Source organism: Myotis nattereri (genome assembly GCF_964212035.1).
Source record: "Myotis nattereri genome assembly, chromosome: 9".
In the NCBI taxonomy this organism is placed as follows: Eukaryota; Metazoa; Chordata; class Mammalia; order Chiroptera; family Vespertilionidae; genus Myotis; species Myotis nattereri.
This window is the reverse complement of record NC_138084.1, coordinates 9,009,263-9,035,360: the sequence shown is the minus strand read 5'-3', so window position 1 is coordinate 9,035,360 and position 26,098 is coordinate 9,009,263. Positions and strand designations below refer to the sequence as shown.

General features: G+C 53.2%; 1 protein-coding gene across 1 annotated transcript in view; it reads left to right on the top strand.

Moving 5' to 3' along the window:
- Nucleotides 1-26,098, top strand: part of ABTB2 (ankyrin repeat and BTB domain containing 2) — a gene marked incomplete at its 5' end in the record, with an annotated part of 136,930 nt that overhangs the window by 83,316 nt on the left and 27,516 nt on the right. Inside the window, 2 exons of the mRNA XM_081100433.1 lie at nt 18,613-18,759; nt 24,533-24,746. Coding sequence (XP_080956559.1) covers nt 18,613-18,759; nt 24,533-24,746 — 361 coding nt within the window. The remainder of the gene's footprint in view (nt 1-18,612; nt 18,760-24,532; nt 24,747-26,098) is intronic.

Here is a 26,098-nt window from a genome sequence, read left to right as displayed (position 1 = left end):
TTTTCAGGGGTCGCGACCCACAGGTTGAGAACCGCTGCGTGACTAGAGAGAAGACACCGTCTCCATTTTACAGATGGAGAAACTGAGGTCTACAGGTTGAATAACCTACCCCGGATCACAGTCCAACAGCCAGTTGACAGCAATCATTTCTTTCCCCAGAAGACACTTATTGAGCATCTGCTATGTGCCTGCCATTGCTTAGATAACTCCCCTGCCAGAAGGAGTTTGCCAAGGAGGAGAGTGCTGGGCAGGGAACCTTACCCTGTAACCTGGGCCTCCTCAGACAGTCGTCACCTGAATGGCCCCAGCGCTTAGCACTGCGTTAGGAAGCGATTACATGCACAGCACCTTGGCCTTGTTTTCTGAGAGGCAGAGCCAGAGCTGGCCGTGCAAGTGTTCCCACGGGGCTGGCACTGTGCAAGAGGAAATTGCATCTCTCCTCCGGCGGGGGAACCAGCCCAGTGCCTCCCTGGGTGTGCATGGGCCTCACCTTAGTAGTTAGTCTTGTTATCAGTGAAAGTGACCCAGGAATCTCCCTTCCCTGATGGGGAAGCCCTGGGTGATTTTTACAGGGTTCTGACGTTCTGGTTACAGCCTCTGCTCTAGATAGGCCAGGGAAGGGACAACTCAGAGGTTCTCAGCAGCAGCTATTACTGGTTCCCCCTGAGATGGAGCCCCCGTCTCTTCCCGCCTGCCTCCCTGAGTCAGAGCTCCACAAATAGCTCCGCAGCGTGATTTCACTCCGGAAGCTCTCACAGCCTGACTCAGGGCCCCTCTGGGCACCTCCCCCAGGAGAGGCTCTCACCTGCCCCCACCGCCGCAGGGGAGGGGCCAAGGGAAGGGGAAACCCCTTGCTGGGGCGAGTAGGAAGCTGAGGAAGAACCTGCACCCCGCCAGGCTCTGCTTCAGGTGCCCTGGGCCTGCCGAATCTCTGGACTTCTGAAAGGCAGGGTCGGCTTCAGATCTGGCACCGTTCACCTTTGGGAAGGAGAACACTCCACAGATCTTCAAGTACATGGTTAGCCAAACATACTGACCTGAAAAAATGTCCACAAAGTATAGGATCCAGTGTTTAGGGGGGAAATAATGTCATTATTATCCTAGCTGTAAAAAAAAAAAAAAAAAAATCTGATATGTTAAATATATGCACACAAAAAAAGACTTTTGAAGAAAAGATATACTGTATTAATAATAGTTATCTTTGGGAGGTGAGACTGTAGGAAATGTTTTCTTATTCATTTTCCCTTTCTGGCTTTAAAATAATAATCATACCGAGAACAAACTGATGGTTGCCAGATGGGAAGAGGGCTGGGGACTGAGTGAAAAGGGGGAGGGATTAGGAAGTACAAATTGCCAGTTATAAAAACAGTCATGGGGATGTGAAGTGCAGCACAGGGAATATAGTCAATAATATTGTAATGACTGTGTATGGTGCCAGGTGGGTACTAGACTTAGCTGGGGGAGGGGGGGCACTCTGTAAGTTATATAAAATGTCTGCGCTGTACACCTGACACTAATATATTGAATGTCAACTGTAATTGAAAAACAATTTTTTAAAATGAGCTGGGGGAAAAATTATATTTACCTTTGTAATCTGGAGAAAGGGAAAAAGGATTTGGGGAAAAAATCCTAATGCACCAAGCCCAGTGTCCTAAAGGCTGTCAGCCTTGTTAACTGTCTAACGGCTACTCAGAGGTGGCCTCTAAATGCATGAATCTACGCTTCATCCAGCAGGTATCAGCTGCCTCCCCAGCCTCGGAAGGAGGAAGTCAGCTCCACAGGGTCTCCCCTCTCACCTGTTTGCTTAGCCATTACGTCTTTTAGACCCAGCACGGTGCCTGACCCCCAGTAAGGGCTCAGCAGAAGTTTGCTATTTTGAGTGGCTATGTAAGTGAGTAGATACGATGCCACCAAGTGTTACAAGTGTGTGAGAGATGAGCGGCTGCAGATTTCCATGGGGGCTGAAGGGAATTAGGGAAGTCCACATGATGTTGCTGGGACATTCTTTTTTCTTTTACGGACTTACTTATTCATATTTAATAATATTTAATGAGCCTTTTTATTTTAGAATAGTTTTGGATCTACAGAAGAGTGGCAAGAATTTGACAGCAAGTTCCCAAAGACCCCAGGCCCAGATTTCCCTGTTACCATCTTACATTTGTCACAACTCTTTAACTCGCTCTCATGCTTGTTAGGATTGCCTTAGTTCTTACCTATGTCTGTCTGTCTGCCCAGGATCCCACATAACGTTTAGCCGTCCTGTCTCCTTCGGTTCCTCTGGGCTGTGACAGTTTCTCACGCCTCCATTGTTCTTGGTGAGCTTGAGGGGTTAGCTGAGTCCTTGCTGAGTATGTGGTAGGATAGACGTCAATTTGGGTTTGTCTGGGGAGTTTCTCGAGATTAGGTTGGGATTATGGGTTTGGGAGAGGAAGCCCACAGAGGGAGGTGCCCTTCTCACCTGGCCGACATCATGTTTGCCAGGCCTCTTGACCGGAAAGATACTCCCCCCCCCCCCCCACCCCGCTTTCTGGCCCTTCCCTTCCTACTGAACTCCTTTGGATGAAGTCACTTTGCACATCCCAAACGTCAGGGAAAGGAGGTTATGCTCACCTCCCTGCAGGAGGATGCATCTACGTAAGTTAGTTGGGATTATTTTGTATGAAAGATTTGATTGGCTATTCAGTCAGTCCATCATCATTCATTACATGGATACATGGACATTTATTTTATACTTTGGTTATAATCCAGTACTTGCTATTTATTTTGTGGCTCAAATTGCTTCAGCTTGGGCCGTTGGGAGCTCTTTAAGTTGACCTCTGCATCCCTTGCCATGCCCCCATCGTTTGGGGTTATTGTTGTGTGTGTGTGTGTGTGTGTGTGTGTGTGTGTGTTTTGTTGTTGTTGTTTGAGCACTCTCTTACTTTTGGGCACCACGACATGCTCATCTTGTATATTCCTGCCCCATCTCTAGAATCCGCCATTTCTCCAAGGGGCTCTGGGTCCATTTATTGGAGAATGATGTTGGAAACCAGACCTGGGCCTGAGATATGCTCATTGCTGCTAGGGTATCCAGGACATTTCTTTTGTAAGAAAATTTTCAGAAATTAGGGAAAGAAGAGCCAAATATATACTAAAGTTTTGTAATAAAAATAAGAGGGAAGGGGCTAGAAGAGGCAGTCAAATCAACAGCTTTAGGTGGACACCACGCAGGGTCCCTTAGTCCCTGCCTTGGGACAGGGTGGTGGTGGTGTAAACAGTCCAATAAATGGCTACCGATGCTTTAGGGAGGGAGCAACCATCATCCAGGGGTCCTGAGGGGACAGGCTTCCCCATCATCCATGCACTAGACCTTCCCTGTCCACCCTGCGGCTCCAGGGACCATTCTCAGCCTGTCCTGTGTTCCAGGCACTGTCCTAGACTCACTGGGCCCTCATAGCACCCTGTAAGGCACTGTAGGTATTGGTGGCCCATTTTACCACAGAAAGGCCCAGGACTTGTCCGGCAGCCCTGGTGAGTAACTGACCCGGCATTTGAACCTCAGTGTGGCCCTCGGATTCTCCTTCACTGATCTGTGCTGCCCCTTGGGGTGGTTGGAGAACTTGTGAGCTTCGAATGCAGGAGTGGACTGTGGTGTCCCCAGGTTCACAGGCCCAGCCTCTCCTTTCTCTGATCAGAATGGTCGTCACAGGGAAATGTAAAAGCTGTGTGTGTGTGTGTGTGTGTGTGTGTGTGTGTGTGTGTGTGTGTGTCAGGGCTGGGGGTTGGGGGGTAAATATGGAGAATGGGGTGTGACTATTGCATACAGGGTTTCTTTGGGGGGGGGGGAGGGTGATGAAAATATTCTGGAATTAAATAGTGGTTATGGTTTCACAATTCTGTGAATACACTAAACACCTCTGAACCGTACATTTTCAAAGGGTGAACTTTATGATATGTGACTTACATCTCAATGTGAAAACACACCAGTATTGACCTATGTGTGCTGGGCCCAGGTTCCCTACAGTGGCGCAGGGAAGGGTGTGGGCTCCGCTGCTTACCAGCTGTGTGATCTTGGGCAAGCTGCTCACCTCTGCAGTGTCAGTGTTCTTACGCTAAGACAGGACACCATCACCCCCAGAGCCCTTCTCCGGTCCTCCTCTCGACAGGACACCATCACCCCCAGAGTCCTTCCCCGAGTCCTCCTCTCGCCGGCTCCCGAAGGAGGCGGTTGGTTTTGCTCACCATTCCCGTGGGACAGCCCCTCCGTTAAAACCGCCCCTTCCAGAGCTGGGCCCCCGGGTGGAGGACAGCGGGCTCTGCCAAGCCATTTCCAGTGTTTACTTGAAATAAAAATCAAATCGGCAGTGGCTTCTTCTAAATCTTGTAGTTAATGGCAGTGTCACGGGGCTTCTACGCTCAAAGCACTCGGGCAGCACGTGTGTTTACTTTTCAGACGGACACTTTCTTCTCTGTTTCTTTCTCCCACTTCCCGCCTCTTCTCTGTCTCCCTCTCTTCTTTTTAAGGCAAAGGAGGAGGAACGCTGGGGGCCAGCAGGGTGGGCGCTGCGGTCTGCAAACCCAGGGCGGCGTCAGAGCTGTTGTTTACAGACTTCCTGGGACCCTGCAGACCACACTTCAGTGCTCTGTCCTCTGGACTGGGACCAGGACCAGGACCAGGACCAGGACCGCGCCAGGGAGGGTTGGGCTGGGAGGCCAGACGGACACGCCCGCCCTCTCTCTGTTCTGCTCTAATGTCTGCGCCAGAGCAGCCAGCTCCCGGCTGGCCTCTGCCCTGGGGCGTCTGCCCTCCCGGTGGCCGTCTCCTCATTCCCTGTGCGGCTGGAGGAGACTGTGTCCCCGATACGTTTTTTTTTTTGTTTTTTTTTTCTTTAACTTGTAACATCTAAAGCCAAAGCCATTATTTTGGTTTGCATTAATATTGAGTGTCCAGTTTTTACAAAGGCTTAAAGCTCAAATACATGTGTGTTTTCTGACCATGGTTTTCCCTACTTACTAAGCATCAACCAAGTTCTCACAACTGGAAAGATAAGATGACAGTTATAGCTTCTGCTCTTCATAAGCTGGCCATCTAGTGAGAGGTTGTCGGTAGCACTGACCATTCCCTCTCGGAGCCTGAGTACCCTGGGAGAAGGACAGAGGGCCAGGTGTTAGACCATAACGAGCCTGTGGGGACAATGGCCCAGACAAGAGCACCCTCTGTGCCCGGCACTGCCCTGAGCTCACATCTGTGTTGTCTCCTGGATCCTCACTCTTACTCTCAGGAGTAGGTGTTATCCCCATTTTACAGATCTCCGCCTGTAAACTGAGGCTGAGAGAAGGTGTCCCGCGGCCGAGGCTACGCAGCAAGTAACGGAGGAGCCCGCTGATGCTCACAATCGCTGCACTGTGGTCAGAGGAGCCACTGGGAAGAAGGTGGTGACCAGTCACTGGGTAGAAGGAGGAGGGACAAAAATGGGAGAGACACCAGGGTTGCAGCTGCAATCATGAGCCTTTCAGAACTCAGAAAGGGGCGTGTGGATCATCCTCTTTTCTTCCAAAGCAGCGGTGGGACGGTGGGATAGGCTTACTGATACGTACACAGGATGGGGTGGGGGGCGGGGGGGAGTAGAAGCTGCAACACAACAGCATTGAATTAAATAAGAACTTTCTAGCAGTCCGAGCCACCCATGGGCCCTCTTAGGACGAAGTGAGTGCGTGTTCAGTGGGACTGTGCCCTCAGATAGCTACTTTAGGGTGTGTGAGGAGTGCCAGAGCCCCGATCAGAGGGGCTATATGTACTGGGTGGGAGTGGGGGGAGAACAGGTGACACAAGGGCAGCAGATTAAAGATGGGCAGTGGGTGCACGAGTGCGATTGGAGGCTGTGTAGGTTCTGCAGTCCTTCCAGCCTTGGCTGTATTAATACACGGTGTGTTCTGCTCGTGTACTTGGGGGCAGGGGTAGGGGAGGTGTTATCTGTGCATGTTTGAATCAAGCCCTAGGATGGAGACGTTAGCTTCTGAACCTTAGCCAAGAAGGTTAAAAGGTTTTGATTCTTCTTCACCTTCGCCATCTGGCAGGCGGCTCGAGAGGTGGACGGTTAGATCTCCGAGGTGACATATTGCTTCCGCCTGGGTGTAAGTTGGGGCATGCTGACTGGTCAGTGATTCGGGTAATGAGACATGCTGGGGAGTGAGAGACCACTTTTTTGTGCACCGCACTCACCCAGCCTCCACCTGGCAGGCACGACCCCCCACAGGGGCATCCGCTGCACAGCAGAGGTGGCAATTCTGAGAGCTAGAACCAGAATGGAGGCCACCCAGGCAGGGGAAACACCCCCTGGAAAGGAAGGTTAATCTGCCCAAGGCAGGAGAGTGTGTGTGAGTATGTGTGTGTGTGTGTGTGAGTGTGTGTGTGTGAGTGTGTGTGTGAGTGTGTGTGTATGTGTGTGTGTGTGAGTGTGTGTGTGTGGGGGGGAAGGTTTCACTGGCAGCAGCCTCTGCTTACAGTGGTGATTGTGGGGGGAATGTAAATAGAACGGGGTGCTTCAAATGAAAAAGTGAGAAAAGGATGAGGGAGCGGAGGGTTTCGCGGTGGCAGCGTGCCTTCCCCTGTCAGTGCAGCTCAGATCCAAGGAAGATGCGGCCCAGCTGTCTTGGAAGGACATGCCCTGTCTGCTCTCGTCTGGCCTGCTGCCCGCGGCCTTCGATCGGGGAGGGGCCGGGAGGGGGCTCTGCCCCAACAGGCTGATTCAGTGTTTCCACTGGGTCCCAACGCGGCCTTGGTGGGCAGATCGCACGCCGGCCTCGTAAACTCACTCTCTGCTTGTCCGTGTGACATTTACAGCCCTATGGGGAGCTGGCTTTTTAATGAGCCTAATTTGAGACTATAAGTAGGAGTTTGTAAAACAAACAGCGAGGGAATCCGGCCAAAGCCCAGAGTTGCCGTTGAAGCACACAGGGTCACATCCAGCTCCGCAGGCAGACCCAGGCCCCGGGCCCAGGCAGCGGGACAGAGAAGCCTGAGCCAGAGACCTTCCCGTTTGGGTTGTGGAAAGCCCTGGAGGGGCCTGACTTTTGCCTGGAGGAGAGGACTTCTCCCCAAGCCCTCTGAGATGGAGGGGCTGTAATCCAGACACCTGTGAGGAAACCCCCACATCTTCCTGCAGCTCTAATTCCATTCTGGGGAGACCTGGTTTTCAAATTAAGAATGAGACGAGGATACTGCTGTTACAGGGCCTTGTTCAGGTCACCGCTCTAGCAGGCCCAGGTGGAAGATGGGGTTCCTCACCTCCCACGCGATGCTTAGGGCTTGCTTTGAGGGGTGGGAGGAGAGGGTGGGCTCTGTAACCTACCCTCTCATCCCATTGTCCATAACTAGGTTGCATCGCAGTAGGGAGCCTGGGGAAGGTGGTTCATATCACGTAACCTTCCCTACAGGAGGAGAAGGAATGGCACTGGATAGGTCACTGAGTGCGTCAGCACAGTTTCAAGCTTCCGGTGACTTTTCGTATATCTTAGCGGAGAAAGGTCATGGTGTCCTTCAAGATCCTGGGAAGGACGCGGCGAGGTTCAGAATGTCCCCATCCTGGGAACGAGGGTACTGCCGGCACCTCCTTTCTGTCAATGAGCCCCCTTCTCCCCTTCAACTCCCTCCCGTGCTGCGTGACGTCGCTCAGCCATGAGATGCCCGGGAGACTGTTGGCGTCTTGTAATCTGCAAGGTCCCGCTGCGGCTCTCGGAGGAAGCAGGGCTTTCTGACACATCCTGTTCCTTTCCCTCCCTTGCCCATGAAGCAAGCCCTCTCTTCAGACTCCTTCCAAACTTCTAGTACCTTCTGCAGGCCCCTCCTCCAGCATTGGGGAAGGTTGCGTTTTAATTCGTTGCGTGTTTTTCCTCCCCTCTGAGCAGGCTCCTGGGTCTTACCTTTGCATCCCTAGCTCCGCGCTCCATGTAGCGAATGAGCGTATGACGAACCCTCGGCTAAGGGAATGAATGATGGGAATTGCAGCGAGAAAATTCCCGGAGCCTACTCAGAGACGTGTTGCGAGTTTGACGCCATCAGTCAACCTTGACACAGAGGGTCCCGGGCCTTGGAGGATGTGTTCTCTGTGTCTCGGGTTTGCTAACTGCCTGCAGGCCGCCCACTCTGTGCGGCAGGCGGGTATGTGCGGGTGCGCGCCATGTGAGTTACGAAGGGGGTGATGCCACCTCTGGGCCCTGGTGTCTCTGGCGCACTCAGTGCTGGGGCGTCTATTCTGGCCCAGAACTTGAGGCACGAGTTGTACACCCCCCCCCTTCCTGGGTGAGTTCCCTCTTGGAGCCCGATAGATGGAAATCTACTGACGGCCTCAAGTTGATCCAGGAACATCACCAGTTTTAAAGGTGGTCAAACATGGCTTCCGCTTATTTAGGCTTAGGAATGATCTCTTAATGAGTTTTCATTCCGAAACATATCATCTGCTACTTCTGTCTCTGATGTGTAAGTGCTTAGAGCTTAGCGAACAGGAATGAGCAGCGTTACTGATACGAGAGCCCATGCGGCAGCCTGGGTGGATTTGGGGCTGTGAGATCCACGGCAAAGGAGGAGGTGTGACCGCCTCCGTGGGCTCTGTCACCTACCCTCCCACCCCCTTCCCACATGGCTGCCTGGCTTCTCTGTCTAAATGTACGCACGGCCCTGCCTCTCAGCTGCTGAAGCCCCTGCAGGGGGTCCTCATTGCCCTCAGGACAGAGTCCCAGCCCCTTAGACTCTGTGACTGGCACTGTCCACCCTGGTCCCTCCTGGAAGGCCTGTCAGGCTCCACCCATCACTCAGAGCCTCTCCTCTCAGTCCCTGCAGGAACCTTCCTTGGACACTGAGCCCAGGTGGTCTGGCTTAGAGACCCTTCCCCTTGTACTGACCCTGTCGTAGTCCGTGCAGTATTGAGCTGGCTGGTGTGCCGTCTGTCACGAGATTGCAGACATCACTTTTATGTCCCCAGAGCACAGCCACTTCTGGTACATTATTAGGTCATCAAAATAAACAGTTATGGAGTAAATGAGTGAGTGAATGACTGCAGAGTAAATGGCCCATCTGTGCTGAGTAAAGCGTGGTTCTTTTTTTTTTTTTAACTGATTTCAGAGAGGAAAGGAGAGGGAGAGAGGGATAGAAACATTAATGATGAGAGAGAACCACTGATCGGCCGCCTCCTACATGCCCCCAGCTGGAGACCAAGCCTGCAACCCGGGCATGCGCCCCTGACTGGAATTGAACCCGGGACCCTTGCGTCTGCAGTCTGACGCTCTGTCCACTGAGCCAAACCAGCCAGGGCAAGCATGATTCTTTACCAGCATAGACCACCGTGGCCTTTAGGAAAATAAGAGGGTAGCTTGTCCTGGGCCCATCACCCCTCCTGATGCTAATAAGTAATTAATAGGGCTGTATCCCACAGCCACTGGCCCCAGGACTCAGCACGGCCATTTAAAGGACAGTTCCATTCACTCCATGCTCTCTGGGTGTCGGGTATTTTGCCAGATGCTTACTTTTAATTCTCAGTCCTCTAAATCAGGAGCTATTATTAGGTACAAAGACACAGACGAGTGGATTTTGGCTCAGAGAGGGTAAGAAACTCGTCCATGGCCTCACAGCTCATAAGAGGCAAAGCTGCGTGTTGAGCCCTCACCCCTCTGACTCATGCTGTTAAATCATCTGATGGTCAGAGCCCTTTGAGATGGAAACCAAAGCCGTGGAAACAGGTTCCATTTGCAGAAGGGCTCCAGCGCTGTGCAGTTCTGACTAACGCATTCGTGCTCTGGTAATATACACCTTGGCCATCTGCCCCAGACCTTGTGGCACTTGTATCTTTTTCAAATAAAAAACCCCAAGGAGTTTCTTGTGCTCATTGTGGGTGCCTGTGCTCAGTGACTCCTCTCCAGCCCGCTGGGCTGACAGTTGGCCCACTACTCAGTTTTTCCTGCCGGCAGCCCTGCTCCCTAGCCTGGGGTGCAGCCCAGGAGTCACTCCCAGCACGAGCCTGCTTCCTCTCCCACCTCCCGGCCCACCTGTACTCCCTCTCCAGTGCTGGCTGTGGGAGGCTCCTTTTCTGCGCCTGGTGATTCTGGCCATGTGGCGTGAGAACTTCCCCCGCCCTACCTGTTCTCAGATCCCAGCACGTGGCAGGGGTCGGAGGTGCAGGTGGCCGCGTGGCTGTGTCATGATCACACGGTCTCGGTGCAGTGAGCACACAGCTGGGCCCGGAGGTGGCAAGATGCCACGGGAAGTCCCACTGCTGATGCAGCCCCGAGCCAGCCTGAGTCAGCCCCACCTGCCAGGTGAAGGGCTGCCTCTCAGAAGGGCCAGTTCTTGGCATGAGGCATGTGGACAAAATTTCACCTCCTGGTTAGCAATGTAGAATGGTGTCTGCCCAGGTTTCTTCCAAAAGAATTACCCTTGTCCCTTATCTTATTTTTTTAGTAGTATTTCTATAAAACAATCAGATTTTCCTTATTTGCTTCCATGAGCCTGCAGTAGTTGTAACAATGCCTTTACTTGTATTAAAACACATTTTTCATTTGTGTTGAGACATAGTTGACATAGAGCACTGTAGAAGTTTAAGGTGGACAGCATAAGAACTTGACTTTCATAAATCATTATTTAATCAGTAGAAAACAGGATGAAGAATAATGGAGGGAAAAACTCATCTAAAATTCTCCCATGAGAAATAGCTATCTTTTATGTTCGATGGATTTCCATTCTGGCTCTTTACAAGTAAGTAGATTATAGTGTGTGTGTTTTTAACATTCCCTTTTATATATATATAAAAATTTAATTTCCAGTCCTAACCGGTTTGGCTCAGTGGATAGAGCATCGGCCTGCAGACTCCAGGGTCCTGGGTTCGATTCCAGTCAAGGGCATGTACCTTGGTTGCGGGCACATCCCCAGTGGGGAGTGTGCAGGAGGCAGCTGATCGATGTTTCTCTCTCATCGCTGTTTCTAACTCTCTATCCCTCTCCCTTCCTCTCTGTAAAAAATCAATAAAATATATATTTTTTTAAAAATTTAATTTCCAGTAACTAATTATCTGCCATACTAGAAATTGTGGACATTCCTTCGCTCTGAAGAAACATCCTATCACTCTCTTCTTCCTCTAAATACATCATTCCCATCCCCCATTTCCCTTACTGTAATCACTTTTATACACCAAGATAGCTCATTCACTTACAGAGGTTAGGAAGCACAGTAGTGCCAAACCTTTTTACAATGCTGGCACCGAGGGAACCACTCTTACCTTGTGGCAGTGTGCATTGGTGGGGAAAAGCCTGATATTTTAGGATGATGACTTTACCCATCTGTCTCCATCCTCACATCTTCCATTTACTGTGTGTGTGTGTGTGTGTGTGTGTGTGTGTGTGTGTTTTGAATGTGTTGCCTTTATACCATAGTGGCTCAAGGTTGCCCTTGGCTCACAGGAATCACTGTGCGTACGCGCAAACACACACACACACACACACAAGTTGAGGATGACATTTGACAAAGGACCATAGTCACGTGGTAGATTTTTCTTCTTTTAAGAGGCAGCAGTTCTAAGACTCTCGCTTCCTGAGTCACTCAAATCCCTGATGTGTTGGAGCAAAACTTTGGACAGAGGCCACCAGAATCTCTTAAAAAGTGTCCTAAGCCCCTTGGAGAGCTTTTCCCGCGGGAAAGAGCTCAGTAGCTGGCCGCGAGCTTCCTGCTCCTCGCTGCCCCGTGTGGTGTCTGTGGCCAGAGCTCACCTATAGGTTTAACTCCTGGCATTGAGCTGCTCGGTGACCGGCTTCATTTCACTCTGGCAGGGGAGAAATGGCCGTGGGCACACAGTGTTCTGTTCATACTTCTTTCTTCAGAAAAAAAAATGAAGCGGCAATCTGTGATCCCTACTAGCTTGTTCTTCTACAGCCCCCACTGTCACCCTCGGGATCTATGACAGGCTGACATGTACTTTAATTAAACAAATCACCAAAAGCCAAGGACCCAGTATTTGTAGTGGGGATTCTGGGGTCACTGCCCCCCCCCCCGCTTTGTTGGGCTGTTATACAGTGTTTCAGTGGCCCCCATCTGCCCTCTAAATCCTCACCCTGCTTGGAGCCCCTGGAGAATTGGGACAGCCAGCCCTGAGGTCGGAGGTCAGAGGGGCTGCCAGTTGGAGGGGAAAGAGGCAGCCCCAAGACCAGCTCCCCAAGCAGGTCCACCCCCATCAGGCCCGAGACGGCCAAGGACCCAAAGGGAGGTGAGGTCCAGCCCAGTATCCGTGGTGAGGTTTGCCTTTTCCCACCTTTTTAGAGAGAATTGGGTGCTGGCAGTGAGCGTGTTGCCTTTGCGCTCGCCCTGGGTTCTCTGGCCCGGACTCCCTGGCAGTCTCAGATGTGCATTGTTACTTACTGTTTCCTGGTGAGCGCTCGGCCCTGGGCCTGACTTAACTGAAGACCACCTTTAGCGCACGTCTTTCTGATCGTTTGCCAGGGTGAGGTGTCACCCAGACCTCGATTGTGTTTGCTTCCCATTTCCTGACCTTCAAGAAGGGGGGAAGTGCAGTGCTCATCGGACTGGGGGCGGGGGTGGGGGTGAAGGAAGTATTCTGTCCCTGGGCTCGAATAGGGGGAGCCCCATGGGAGAGGCAGTGTGGTGCAGTGGTTACCATTGTGGACCCAAGAGTCAGACAGGCTGGGTCTCACTCCCGCCTGCACCCTTTGCTAGCTTTGTGCCCTTAGCCCATCTAAACCTCAGCGTCCCTCGTTGGTAAATAGGGCAGTAATATACTACCTGCTAGCTAATAGTAATAAAACCACTGCTAGGGTCTTTGTGGCGGCTCAAATGCCAGTTCCTCCATTCCTGGCATAGAATACTCCTAAGCGTGTGCTAACCCCTCCCCATTCATTATGAACCCGCAGTTAAAACCTGCTTCCAATCTCAATTTAGATCCCACCCCACCCTTCTCCCTTCCTCCCAACATTTTCTCCTCACTTGAACTCTTGGGTCTCACTGTAGAGTGGTCCCATGCTCGATTATTTTTTTAAAAATTTTTAAATATATTTTTATTGATTTCAGAGAGGAATGGAGAGGGAGAGAGAGATAGAAACATCAATAATGACAGAGAATCATTGATCGGCTGCCTCCTGCATGCCCCACACTGGGGATCCAGCCCGCAACCCAGGCATGTGCCCTGACTGGGAATTGAACCCTGACCTCCTGGTTCATAGGTCAACACTCAACCACTGAGCCATTCCGACTGTGCTCAGTTATTCTTGATGAATCATTTTTACATGGATGATTGACAGCTCACCAGTCAGGCATATTTCATTCCACTGCCAGGCTTTTCTTCTTATTTCCTTCATCTCCCCCTTGTCTCAACGCCCTCCCCCCAACACACACACACACACACACACACACACACACACACACACCAACTTCTTTGGATTTGGAATCTCAGGAGAAATTCCATTCAGTGAGGTTGTTTTAGAATCAACAGCCCTTCTATTTCACTTGGGTCTCTCTGAATAATGTCGGCGCTTTAAGTTTTCAGCACTTTGTATGACTAACATACAACTGAGCATTAGACATACTATATATAAAATTGCAGATCAGAGAATGGAAACGCTTTTTAAAAAAAAAAATTAAAAGAGTTGGATTGTGTGGGCTACTTGGAAGCCGTTCAGTGGGGCAATATAACTTTTATTTTCAGAAGCTTATGGATTGAACCCCGCCCAGGCTTCCAGTTCCTAAGAAAACTGGCAGAAGACGCCCCGCCAAGTTTCCTCACCAGGGCCATAAAGGAGTAATCCTCCGCATCCCGGTCTCATTCTAAGGAAGCAGGAGGCTGGCGTGGCCTTTGCTGTCCTCACAAATGAGGTTCCCTGACCTGGGGGGAGGGGGGGGGAGGGAGGTGGTATCTGGTGGGAATTGTGGGGGGCAGGGGCAGGAGAGGGTGCTAGCCACACAGGCCTGCACAGGTAGCTGGGCCCACTGCAGTCACAGTGGCCCAAAAAGAACGTTCACAACTCTGGGGACAGAGCCGGTCATGGTATGTTGAGTTGAGGGGACAGTTATGTTACAGTCTTGATGGCTTTTGATGGCTGCTCAGAAAAGCTGAACTATAAATCGATCCAGTTTTCACACACACACACACGAAATATTTTCTTTACATTTAACATTGTGTGCGAGTAGGGGAGGGTGTTATAGCTGTTTGGGGAATTAAACTGTAAGAAATGGTAAAAACAAGATCTGGCCTATTCGTTCCTGTTGTTGACAGCTCAGAAGGTAAATGAAGGGGTGAAAGGGGGGCGGGCGTGGAGGGGTAGACGGTAGAGCACACAGAGGAGCCAGGGGAGTGGGGGGTCCCCAAGCTGCAGGAGGCTTGAGAAGCCATCGAGTCAGCCCCCAGGCTGCACAGAGGAGAGAAAGAAGCAGCGCCTGTTGATAGGCCTTCGGGCTAAGCCCTGCTCCTGGAAAACCTTTGCGCTCAGAGTCCGGTTTGTCAGCCTGTGTGCAGCCCATCTGCTTCTGGCTGGGTGCTGGCTTGGAGAAGCCAGCGCCTCTGCAAGCTGAAACCCAGGTTGAATTCCTGGTTGGCAACCACCAGCGAGAAGGCGGGGTTCCCAGGGTTCTGCACAGCGGGGCCCCATCTAACTCACTGGCGCCCCCTCTGGGCGCTGGTGGAAAATCACCCGTAATTGTTGCTTTTCCACACCCAGAGCTGGAGCCGAGCCCAGGGGCCAAGGCTGGGAAAGCAGCGCTGAGAAACGCAGTCAGGTGTGCAGGTTCTCCGCTCGACTGGCTTCCTGGGAGGTGCTGGGAATTTCCCCGTTTACTGGCAGAATCATTTTCATTTCTAAATTTCAGAGAAAGAAATGAGAGCAGCATTGCTTCACTGTGGAAGGGAGTTTAAGCTTCTTCCCAGGGGCAGTGGGGAAGGCCTGGAAGAGGGCGAGCTCCAGGGGAAGGTGCCCGGAGGGAGGAAAGGATGGCAGGGGGGGAGACTGGAGGCAGGAGACAGGTGGAGGCTGCCCCAGCAGCCAGGGGGGCAGACGTGGCCGGACTGGGGCACAGCGGGGACAGGTACTTGGAATTTTAAGGGAGAAAAGGAGCAAGACTTTGTTGATTGGATGCGCGGGAGCAGGGAGGGAGTTGATAAGGATGATGACTCACAGGTCTGTCGTTGGACAACTGGGCAGCTGTGGCGCTGCACTCGCTGTACTCGGAGAGGCATGGGCCGAGGAGGAGGCAGCACTTTGGGGAATGAGATAATGAGTTCCCAGATACAAGGGTTGGGCAACCAGGCTGGGAAGAACGGAGTGATGGAAGAGGATGGTTCTGTGTACACGCTGGGAAATGTGGAGGCTTCGCATGCAGTCGGGGCACACGAGGGCGGCACTGTTTCCTCGGAAAGGCTGGGTTTGTGGGAGGAGGCACAGGGTGGCTGGGTGCGCTCACTGCCTCACCCTCGGGGCTCCATCTCACCATCCTGACCTGAGCAATGCGTGTGGGGTTCTCTGTAACTTACACAGCTCAACGGGCCTTGGTTGGGGGTGTCTGTTTGACTGATAAAGGGGTCAAGAGAAACATTCCAGCATGCTTTCTTTTTCATCATGACTAACTAAAATAAGCAGTTTTTTTCCTAGGGATTTTACTAAATAGAAAAAAAAAAGGCCCTTCCTTTCTTTTCCTTTTCTTTTTTCTTGGAATCTCTTTTTACAGTGACTTTGCCCCGGGTCTGCATCACACAGCTGGGAATTTGTGTGGGGCAAGGAAGGCCTCGAGGTGTTAAGAGAATTTTAAATCAAATATTTTCCATCTCCAGTGAGAACTTCTGAGGAGCGGGCTTATGTGGGAGAGAGGAGAATTTCAATTGACGTAAAAAAACACTTTCTTAAGGAGCGGGTTTGGAAGACAAACTGTGGAACTGCTTGTAGAATGAACAGAAGCAGACAGCCTTCTCTCTCTCAAGTTTCAGGGGAGACTTCCAGGGACCTTGGCCTGAGGTGCCTGTGGACCCATTAGAAGGAAAGTCATATTTCTGGGTCTTTGAAGTTATCAAACCAAGACCCAAGCTGAACCCCTCTTTTTGCAGATATTCCAGTGCAGTTTAACTAAAGGACATGGGGAGTAGCACATCATTTTATTTCAGAAATCAAGAGATTGACATTTTAGCCCCAGGTCAGTTTGCGACCCTCCATAACTTAGGGCAAGTCACTTAACTTTGGGGAGCCTTGGACTTCTCACCTGTAAGATGGGTAGGATGGGTACCTCACAAAGTCTTGGGGGCTTCTATGTGATCATGCAGGTAAGTTATCACAGTGCCTGGCACAGAGTCAGCCCTCACTAACAGTTATTGAAAACGAGACTGTTAACCATGATGACTGCCCTACCAACCTCCCCGGAGGAATACGTTACTCGAGGAATAAAGCACTTTGAGGAAGTGCTTTTAAGCCGCTTAAGACCAAAAGGTACTATGCAAAAGCTGTGCTGTTATCAATTATTAATAATCGGTTCATAATTACTTTTGCCACAGTATTAAGTGAAAATCCCCGTGGGTGGGTGATGACTGGGAACATGGGAACTATTATTAATGGAGCTGCCAGCTCCTGTTACTAGATCCATTGACAGAACATTTCTCTCTGGGAATCCTTTGACAAATCAGCTGACTTTCCTATTCCCTTGCTGTAAGCACTGCAGATGTGACCCACATGTCCCCTGTGTGGTTCCTGGAGATTAGTAACAGAGAACAGAGGAGGAGCCAGCCCGCCCGGGGACAGAGCCTGCAGGAGCCTTCCCGGTGTCGGGCTGTCCGTGGGGTTAGCTCGCGGTGTGTGTGCGTGATGTTCTCCCTGGTTCGCTTGTCTGAATGTTCCCAGCTTTTCCTAACGGGCACTTCGCTCCCAGCGAGAGTTTCTGCTTTGGAACAGGGCAGGGGGGATCCCAGTCATGCCCTCCTCCGCCTCCCACTGGAAACAGCTCTGAGGAAGTGCTTGGCCAAGTCAGTGAGCCGGATGTGATGGGAGGGGCCGCTGCCATCAAAAGGGGCAAAGGGAGATGGGCAGTGCCTAGCGGCAGTGAGGCAGCAAGGAGGGCAGGGAGCCGGGTCAAGGGAAGGGCACGCTGGGAGGGCAGGGCTGACCGGCGGCTGAACCTAAGAGTGGTCAGGATCTGGGGGAGGAGGAGGCCTGCCATGTGCGTTTGACCCAGGAAAGGGACACACAGGGCTCAGCACGGTAGGAGAGCTTGGGAGGTGTGCTCATTGGATCCGGGCTTTCAGAGGGTTGAGTGTGCATGACCTAGAGTCGGTCAGAACCAGGTTCGAATCCCAGCTCTGCTACTTAGTTGACAAGTTGTTCAGTTCTCTGCACGTCCATCTCCCAGTGTGTAGCATGGAGACAGCAGTGCCTACCCAGTTGAAAGAAAAATGAGAGAGTGTGAGCAAAGCCTGCATCCCCAGCACACGGTGGAGATGATAGCACTTCCTCTGAGCCACACGCTGTCCCAGGGTCGATGGGCAGCAACTCAGTTCCCCTTCAGGGCCGCACTGCAAGCGGCGCACGTTCCTCATCCCCAGTTAACACACGCGGGGGCGGTCGGAGGCACAGAGAAATGAGGTAACTTGCCCGGTTAAGTGACAGAGCCCGGCTCCGAGGCCCTGTCTCCATGGCTCTCCTGCACGCCCCGCGGCTGTCCTCATCCCCGTCCCATTTCTGGGTTTAGAATAGGGAATTCTAATGCACATCTGGCCACATCCCGGGGCCTCCAGTTATCTCAAGGAATTTGAACACATTTCCTCAAAACTGACTGATTAAATTCCTGTGGGTTTTTTCCTTAAAAAAAAAAAAAAAATCAGGGTGGGTGGACAAAGAGGCATTGATCAAAGAAACAGCCGTCACTAAACGGTGGGAATGTCTGTGACCACATGCTCGGAAGAACCCACATGTCATTTTAAGCCGGGCTGATTTTGCTTGTCTGGTGCTTTCTAAGAAGCCACACAGTGAGTCGGAGAAATGTACCGGCTGTCCCCCCGGGGGGCTGATGCTGACAGCTCGGCTCCTCGGCCGCTGAAGTGCTAATGAAAAACACTAATTGGGCTTGGCCAGCGGCTGGGACAGGACGGTCCCTTCAGGAGGGGAGCAGGCAGCATCTTTCTCTGTGGTTTCTCCCAGGGCCTCTGGTGGCTTGAAGAAGGAAGGGGGCAGCACAGGAAGTGAGAGGCTGGGGCGGTGCCGCCCGTTAGGCCGCCAGGTGGAGGTTGACCCTGACACAGCCGTCCCCCGAGCTCTGGGAAGACAGAGCCAGGCCTCCTTGTCACCCCGGCACCCTGAAAGTCGCCCCGCACCGGGACCGGGCGAGGCACTCTGCAAGTGTTCAGTGAGAGCAGAAGCGAAGGCGTGAATGAGTTCCCGTGTGGCCCACCAGCCTCCGTAGCCATTCCCTGTGCAGCTCCCCGTCTCCACTTGGCTCAGTGCCACCTGCGAGCTGGCCACTCCTCGCCCTGGCCCTGCAGCGCTGTCCACGGTGAGAGTCGGCCGTCCCCAAGTGGAGCCTTGACCTCTGCCACTGACCCTGCTCTGCTGAGAGCTTCGCTTTGCTTCCCTGAGGTGACCTTCTGTCTTGTCTGTCTTGTCTCCCCACAGGTGTCCTCTCGCTGCCGGCGTACTTCAGCCCCTACAACGGCGGGTCCCTGGGCCAGGACGAGCGCGCCGATGCCTACGCGCAGCTGGAGCTCCGGACCCTGGAGCAGTCCCTCCTGGCCACCTGCGTGGGGAGCATCTCCGAGCTGAGTACGTGGGGCACCCCCTCCAGCTGGCTCCCGGGGAGAAGGCGAGGATGAGGCTGGCTTCTGGGTTCCGGCCTCCTCCATCTTCACGCTTCTTGCCTTCCCTGGAAGCTCGGTCCTCCCGGTCCAGAGGTCGCCCACTGGTGGCCCACGGTCCCGTGTGGTTTGGCCGTGTGGGGCCTTCATCGCACACAGATGATCTGGGGACACTGGGCCCCACTCCTGCGTGGCAGCGACGGGGGAGGGGCTGTGGGCAGCTAAGCGGACATGTGCCCCCTACGTTGTCACGTACCTCGTTATTCTAGAGGTGGCCTGTTTCACTCATTTATTTTACCTGCCAGCCCCCAAAGTAGTGAATTTACCACCTGTATTGTTTTTAAAGGAAAGCACCCCTTAAACCTCAACATGGGAAAGGGAAAGTCAAAACAGAGCCGCTCTGGGTGAAGGAGGGCACCTCAGCCCTTTAGCAGCCCTGGCACCGCCAGGACCTCAGGGCTCTGCGGTCAAGGTCACTACCCAGTTATTTGAGAAATCAAACTGCACATTCTTCGTCCTTACTTCTCCCTCACTGTGTCCTGAGGCCACGACCACCCGGCGGCAGCCACACACCCAGGGGCCCTAGCGCACGGCTGGAGCAGATGGCGCTTCACTCAGCCTTTTCTATTTATAATTTCTTGGAGTTTTCTGGCCCCTGAACAGTGAATGGCAAACCTTTCTATTTCTTTAGGACGCAGCTTCCTCCCTTCTTTCTTCCTCCCCTTCCCAGGATAGGAAACAAGGTGCCTGGCTCCAGGTCACAGAGCAGATCAGCACTTGGGGCCGGGAGGGAAAGGCAGACGTCCGGCTCTGTCTCCTGGGGGATGGCAGGACGGCCACCTGGGTCCGTGCCCCTCGAGGGACGTGCGGGAAGCGGGCTCGGTGTGTTTGGTAAACCCTCCCGCCCCGAGACAGGCAGGGATGCACTCATCCTTCAGACCATCGGAAGGCACCTTGGTTTTATTTTGCATTTTAAACATTGAGTACCTACTGTGCGCAAGGTACCCCATGGAGCACCTCACTCACATGATCTCATTTACTCCTCAGAGCAGCTCAGCAAAATGTGTCCTGGTGACAAAGGCTCAGAGGAGCAGTGTGACTTCCCCCAAGTCAGGCAGCCAAAGGATCAGGGCGTGGGCTCGACTCCCGACACGCCTGCTGGTTGCAGAGCTATTTCACGTGGGACGGCGGCTCCCTGGACGTGGCTAGCAGCCTTGCCGCCAGCATTCGGGCAGCTGACGCCGAGGCTGGGCCCTGAGCCCTGAGCCTTTGTCCTTCCCTACGCGGCCTGTGTCCATTGCAGGCCAGGGGGCACTCAGAAGCCTCCCTCAGGGGACGGCTTGTCCTTACTCCTCACTCCGGAGACAGAGTCCTGCGGTCCTACCTTCTGAAGCTCGCTCAGCTCTTAGTTTTCCCCGTGCACCACCTCCACGGCTACCAACTCAGCCCCGACCAGGGCCATTTAAAACACAAATTGGATTAAAACACAAATTACCCATCTGCTCAGCATCCCCTCCGTGCCTGCTATGGTTTCCAGGCTCACTCAGTGAAATCTATATCCTCATTGTAGCCCACGATCAAATATTTGATCTGGCTTTATCTAGATGACCGTGCTCAGCCTGATTCCCAGCCTCGTGGCCACGTACCTCGCACCCCGGGGCCTTTGCACTAGCTGTTCCCTGTGCCTGTGACCTTTCCCCCTTAATGCTCTGCAAGTCTCTGCCCAAATGGCACCTTATTAGGCCTTCCCTGAGCACCCTGCGTGGATGAGCACCCACTCTCATTCCTCTGTCTCTTCTCTTATGGCTTTGGTTTTTTTCAAAGCCTTGATCGCCACTTGACATTTATCATCTATTCCCATGTAAATAGTTTGTCACCTTTCATCTGGCCTGTCAGCTTCATAAGAATAGAGACTCTGCTTTTCCCCTTCTGTCCTGTAGCCCAGTGATCAGAACAGTACCAGATGCCAGGGGTGTGTGTGCGTGTGCACATGTGTGTGTGCACATGCGTGTGTGCACGTGCATTAGGAGCGGTCCACATCCTGGCCCCGCTGCTCCTCAGGGCAAAGGGAAGAAGCAGCCCCGTAGCCTCTTTTCACCGAAAACCAAGCAGTCCGTGTCGTGCACCGAGTTGCCCGCGCTCCCTCTCGCTCTGAAACCAGGGATTTTGCTCATCCCGCTGTGAAGGAGGGAGGAGACAAGGTGGAGGCAGATATTGCAATTCCTCTCTCCGAGACTAAAGATCTTAATGAGGTTAGCGATACTTGGCACCGAGCACCTTGTACCTAAAACCTTACCCCAGGTTTAACAGGCATCAGCTCCCTGCACTTTGCCAAGCCCAGCCTGCCAGGTAGGTCAAGAAGTTTCTTTCTTGCATCAGGTCCAGCTGCACAGGAACTTGGGCACCTGTATGTTCCTCTGTCCCTCTCTACCCATGAAAATGTCAATGGAGGGAAAATAAGACACAAACAAAACAAAACCCCTCTTTTTAAAGGCAGCCAGATGGAGGAGCCTGCTGCACTCCAGACTCTCTGCTGGCTTTATTGGTGTTATTGGATGGCACATAATGAGGGTGGGCAGACCACAGTGAAACCTGCAGCACCTCTGATCAAGGCTCTCGTGATTAACTAGCAGCGAGGGCGGGCTTTTCACGCCCCGTGGGTGTTTCTGAGCTTCAGACTGAGGTTTCATTGAGCTTAGGATCAAGTGATTCTCAAGTCCAAGAAGTTTCCAGAAGCAGCTCCGAGTGTCCAATCTGGGCCCAGGCTTCTCATACTAGCTGGGGGTTTCATCCCCCCTGCCCCCTGCTGCAGACGGAAACTGTAATAAAACACAATAGCAATAAATGTCCAGGAAAGTAAACTAAAAGACATGTAAAACGCAAGCCAACTTTTTTTATTATTATTAGGTTAGATAGGCATTGCTATGGAGTTGTTGCTGCTTTTAAATTTCTGAAATTTCTAAAATTAACTTGTTGTGACCCAGTAACAGTCTGCAGACCACGCTCTAGGTGGCCATGGCACAGCAGCCGAGGGCAAGTGGTTGGAACACAGGGCCCCCAGTTCCAGGCCTGGCTGCTTCACAGGCTAGTTGTGCAACTGGGACAGATCATTTCACTTCTGTGAGCCTGTTTCCTCATCTGTAAAACAGAAATGCCTCCCCTAAGGGGTGGTTGTAAAGACTGACTGAGGTTTTCTCTCTCTTCATGTCTATCACGAAGCCTAGAAAATCTCAGGGGGCCGGGAGGAAAAGCCCTCTGGGAGGACAGCCAACGCGAGCGGCTCTCTTTGGCCATAAATGAGGGGTGCAGAGCAGTGTGCGTTTTTAGATGCCCGATCGGGATTGTCTGGTTGTTGAGAGAGACTGATGACACGTAGCTGGGCTTGGAGCCAAGAAGTGCAGGGACCCCCATCTCCTGCTGCCTCCACGGCCTTCCCGAACCTTCCGGGCCTCCCTGTTCCAGTTAGGGAGCCCTTCCGCGACGCTCCCATTTCTTCCTGGATTTTTTTTTTCTTGCCTGCATTCTGGCTGGAATTGTGTTACCAACGGTTTCTGCACCAGTAACAAGAAAACAATCATAAACGTGATTAATGATGACGACGTCCACTTTGTCTGCCTCGGAAATGCTATCTCCACGAGATTTCTCTGGGATGCAAAGCGCAGGCTCTGTGACTTCTCCTCCTCTTGGCCCCGTGGTCCTGCCAGAAGTGATGGCATTCGGGTCTGGGGAGGCGGGAGCCAGGTTTCGGCTCATGGCAGCCGACTCAGCTGGTACAACGAGCTGTGCTGAGGCGGCTGCGGGGTGGGGGGGTGTCGGTCCCGGTTTCTACCACCCAGAGCCCGGGGGCAGGGCTGGGAGCTGGCATTTCAGGACCCGGCCTCCTGTCCTGGGAAATGTGGGGCAGCGCTTGACTGCACACAGAGGTCCTGGGAGGAAGAGCCACGGAACGGCCCGCAGGAGGGCGGGATGACAGGAAGAGGCCGGGAATCGTGATGGGGGTGTAGCTAACCTCTGTCAAGCACTTACTCTGTGCTGTGCAGGATGTTGAGTGCTTTCCTCCTGTTATTTATTGGGATCCGCACAACTTTGAGGTTTGCTGTGATGACTCCCGTTTTGCAGATGAGGAAACCAAGGCTCTGCTCAGTAATGCGTGTGAGATTGGAAGTAGCAGAGCCCTGACTTGACTTTGGGATCTATGCTCTCACCCACTTACCTGGTGATTCTCAGACCCCACCAGGCAGTAGATCTGCCAGGGGGACTTTTACAAAGTACAGGTGCCCGGGTCCTGCCCCAGACCCATCAAATCAGAGTCTTGGGGATGGGAGCCATTTGTCAGTAACTTGCTGCCCTCCACCCGCTGGGTCAGGAGGCACAGAGCCGCAGGGACGAACAGCCAGGCGTGTGGAGAGGAGTGAGGACCTTGGGGTAGGGTACACGCTCTTTCCCAGTGGAGATCAGTTCCAGGGGTGCCATTGTCCCTGCTCAGATAGAAGCCACACATCGTCGCTATGGCTGTCGTGGGAGAACTGGGCGACTAATGAGCTCAAATCAAGCCCCTGCCCCAACATTGTATGTTGAAATGAAACAGGTGCAAGGCTATTTCTTCATTCTCTAAGTGTTTGCTGAGCACCTCTTATACAGTAGATCCCAGGCAGGGTGCCGGGGACACCGTGGAACGGAGTACCAGACTCTCAGAAGCTGTCGAGTGATGATAAATTGAATAAATGAATGACTTGGTTCTGCCATACATTGAATGACCCTTTACTTGCCAAATTAAAACCTGCATCTTTCTCCCCCCTCGGGGTCAGCCATGTCCAGCTGGAAGGAAGCTGGCCCCCAGGGGAGGCGCCTGTGTTCCCAGGCCTGGAGGATGGAAGGGCGCCACTTGTCCCAGAACCGAGGGGCCCGCAGGTGCCTGGGGCTGCTTCACCCATCCTTTCTCAGCATTGTGGCCGCACACAATGATGGGAGCTTCCTGCCCGGGCTGGGGGGATATTGAAAAGGCTGGACTTGGGCAGTAACACAGCACAGGACGTGGGGCCCTGAGACCCCACAGCCCAAGCCACAGCTCAGCTCACAGCCTGGTTTCCAATGCAGACCATTGCCTAGCCACCTGACCTTGGCTAGTGAACCGCAGCTGGGTGGCCCCCCTGTGAGCAGGCAAATGTGTGGGGTCAGTAAGTGTTTGCCGCATGAGCCTCCATTTCTTCACCTGTAAAGTGGGGATAATGTGTGGCCCCAGGATCACATCAAATCCTCTTTCTAGGGAGGTGAATGCTGAGCACATAGAGCGTGCTCGGCGGATGGTGGTGGTGGTGCTTTTGCTTGGCGCGAAGGGGATGGAGGCAGCCTCCTGGCCGAAGTGCCTGGCCTTGCACCAGGCAGCACGGGGCGTCCCCTGCGTCTGGCACTGGTTGTGGGAGGCTGGGAGAGGGGGCCCAGAAGGACTCCCTTGGTCAGAGAGCTGGGGCGAGGCCCGTGGGGTGTTGGAGAGAGTGGGGATGTCGAAAAAGAAACCACAGGGGCCTGCACTGTGGAGGGCGGGCCGCCAGGTGTGTCGTTGCCTGTGTAGGCAAGACCGAAAGTGAAAGGGAAACTGGCCACGGTGTGTCTGGGTGACAGGTTCCGCCTCCGCCCAGACTAGACCGTAATTACGAGGCTTTAGCTACAAGCCTTCTTGGGAGAATGTGGGCCATGAACTCAGACTTCGTTTTCTCTCCTCCCTTCTGCTCCCCCTGCAGGTGACCTGGTGTCCCGAGCCATGCACCACATGCAGGGGCGCCGCCCCCTGTGTCCTGGCTCCAGCCCCGCCCGTCAGGCCCGCCAGCCTCCCCAGCCCATCACCTGGTCCCCCGACGCCCTCCACACGCTCTACTACTTCCTGCGGTGCCCACAGATGGAGTCCATGGAGAACCCCAACCTGGACCCCCCGAGAATGGCCCTGAACAATGAGCGGTAGGGATCTTCCTTGGGCTGCACACCTGGTGGGCCGGGTGCCTGTGTGTGTGGACTGACCGGTGGCTGCCTCCCTGCCTATGAGGAGGCGGCTGGCACCGACGGGGGGCGGAGGGGGAGCGGGGCCGGAGGGGGGGGGGGCTGGGATGCAGATGGGGAAGGCCTGGCCCAGGAGGCAGGGGATTGTTTGACCTGGGCTGATGTACAGGGGTCAGTGAGGCTCAGAATGTGGGCTTTGGCCTCGGTCTCGGGTCTGCCAGAATATGTCCCCCTGTTCTGCTTCCTGGCTCTCTTCCTGGGCTCTTGAGAAATTCCGTTGCCTCTTTTCTAAAGTGGGGTATTCACACCTACCAGGAAAGGTGGTAGAGAATCACGTGAGCTGGTGCTCTGAGGAAAAGCCCTGTGGGCAGGGTCTGGGCGGTAACTGGCCTCCGTCAGTGTAGCTGCCACCTCTTTGGATGGCAGTGATGTCACCGTTAGGGATCTTAGGCACGTTTTTTGCTCCATCCACTCATTTTACAGACGAGACCTTGTGGCTCTGGCAGGTGATGCCATCGGCAGGAGGCTAGTGGTTGAAGAGCCCCAGGATCCTGGCCTGCTGGCTGCCACTCTAGTGTTTTCTCTATGGCATTCCAGCCCTTTCCTGGCCTGAGGCAGGGGGTCCTGGGGTAGGGAGGCCTGGGTAGGGGGGCTTGGGGTAGGGAGGCCTGGGTAGGGGGGCCTGGGGTAGGGAGGCCTGGGTAGGGAGGCCTGGGGTAGGGAGGCCTGGGTAGGGAGGCCTGGGAAGGGAGGCCTGGGGTAGGGAGGCCTGGGGTAGGGAGGCCTGGGGTAGGGAGGCCTGGGTAAAGAGGCCTGGGCAGGGCCGCTCAGAACAGATACACAGGTTGTGTGCTGCACAGGAGGCCCAGCGAGGGGTGTGAGTGCGGACACACGTGGGGCCATGTCAACCTAAAGACAGGACGCCTCTTCTGATTGATGTCCCGAGTAGTCTTTCTTCTCCAATGTAGTATGACATTTCTTAAAATGTGGTCTCAAGTGTTATCTGGGCTAGGAAAACTGCTGCTCATACAATTGCTAATACCGCTATTGATATTACTAATATAACCACTGCTACTGACAATAATAATTAATAATGCAACGACTTTCAAATACCACTGCTAACTGTAGCTCGCATCACAGAGCACAGATAGAGACAGATAGCATCGTAAGGGTTTCACTTACTAACTCACATTTCTCCCGCGTGTCTGTGGGTCCATGGGGAAGGGGTGTAAGTGTTCCGAAGAGGGGCTTATGTGATTGAGTCTGCAGCCTAATGAGGGAGGCAAAGGACAGGAGAGAAGGGGACAAATGAG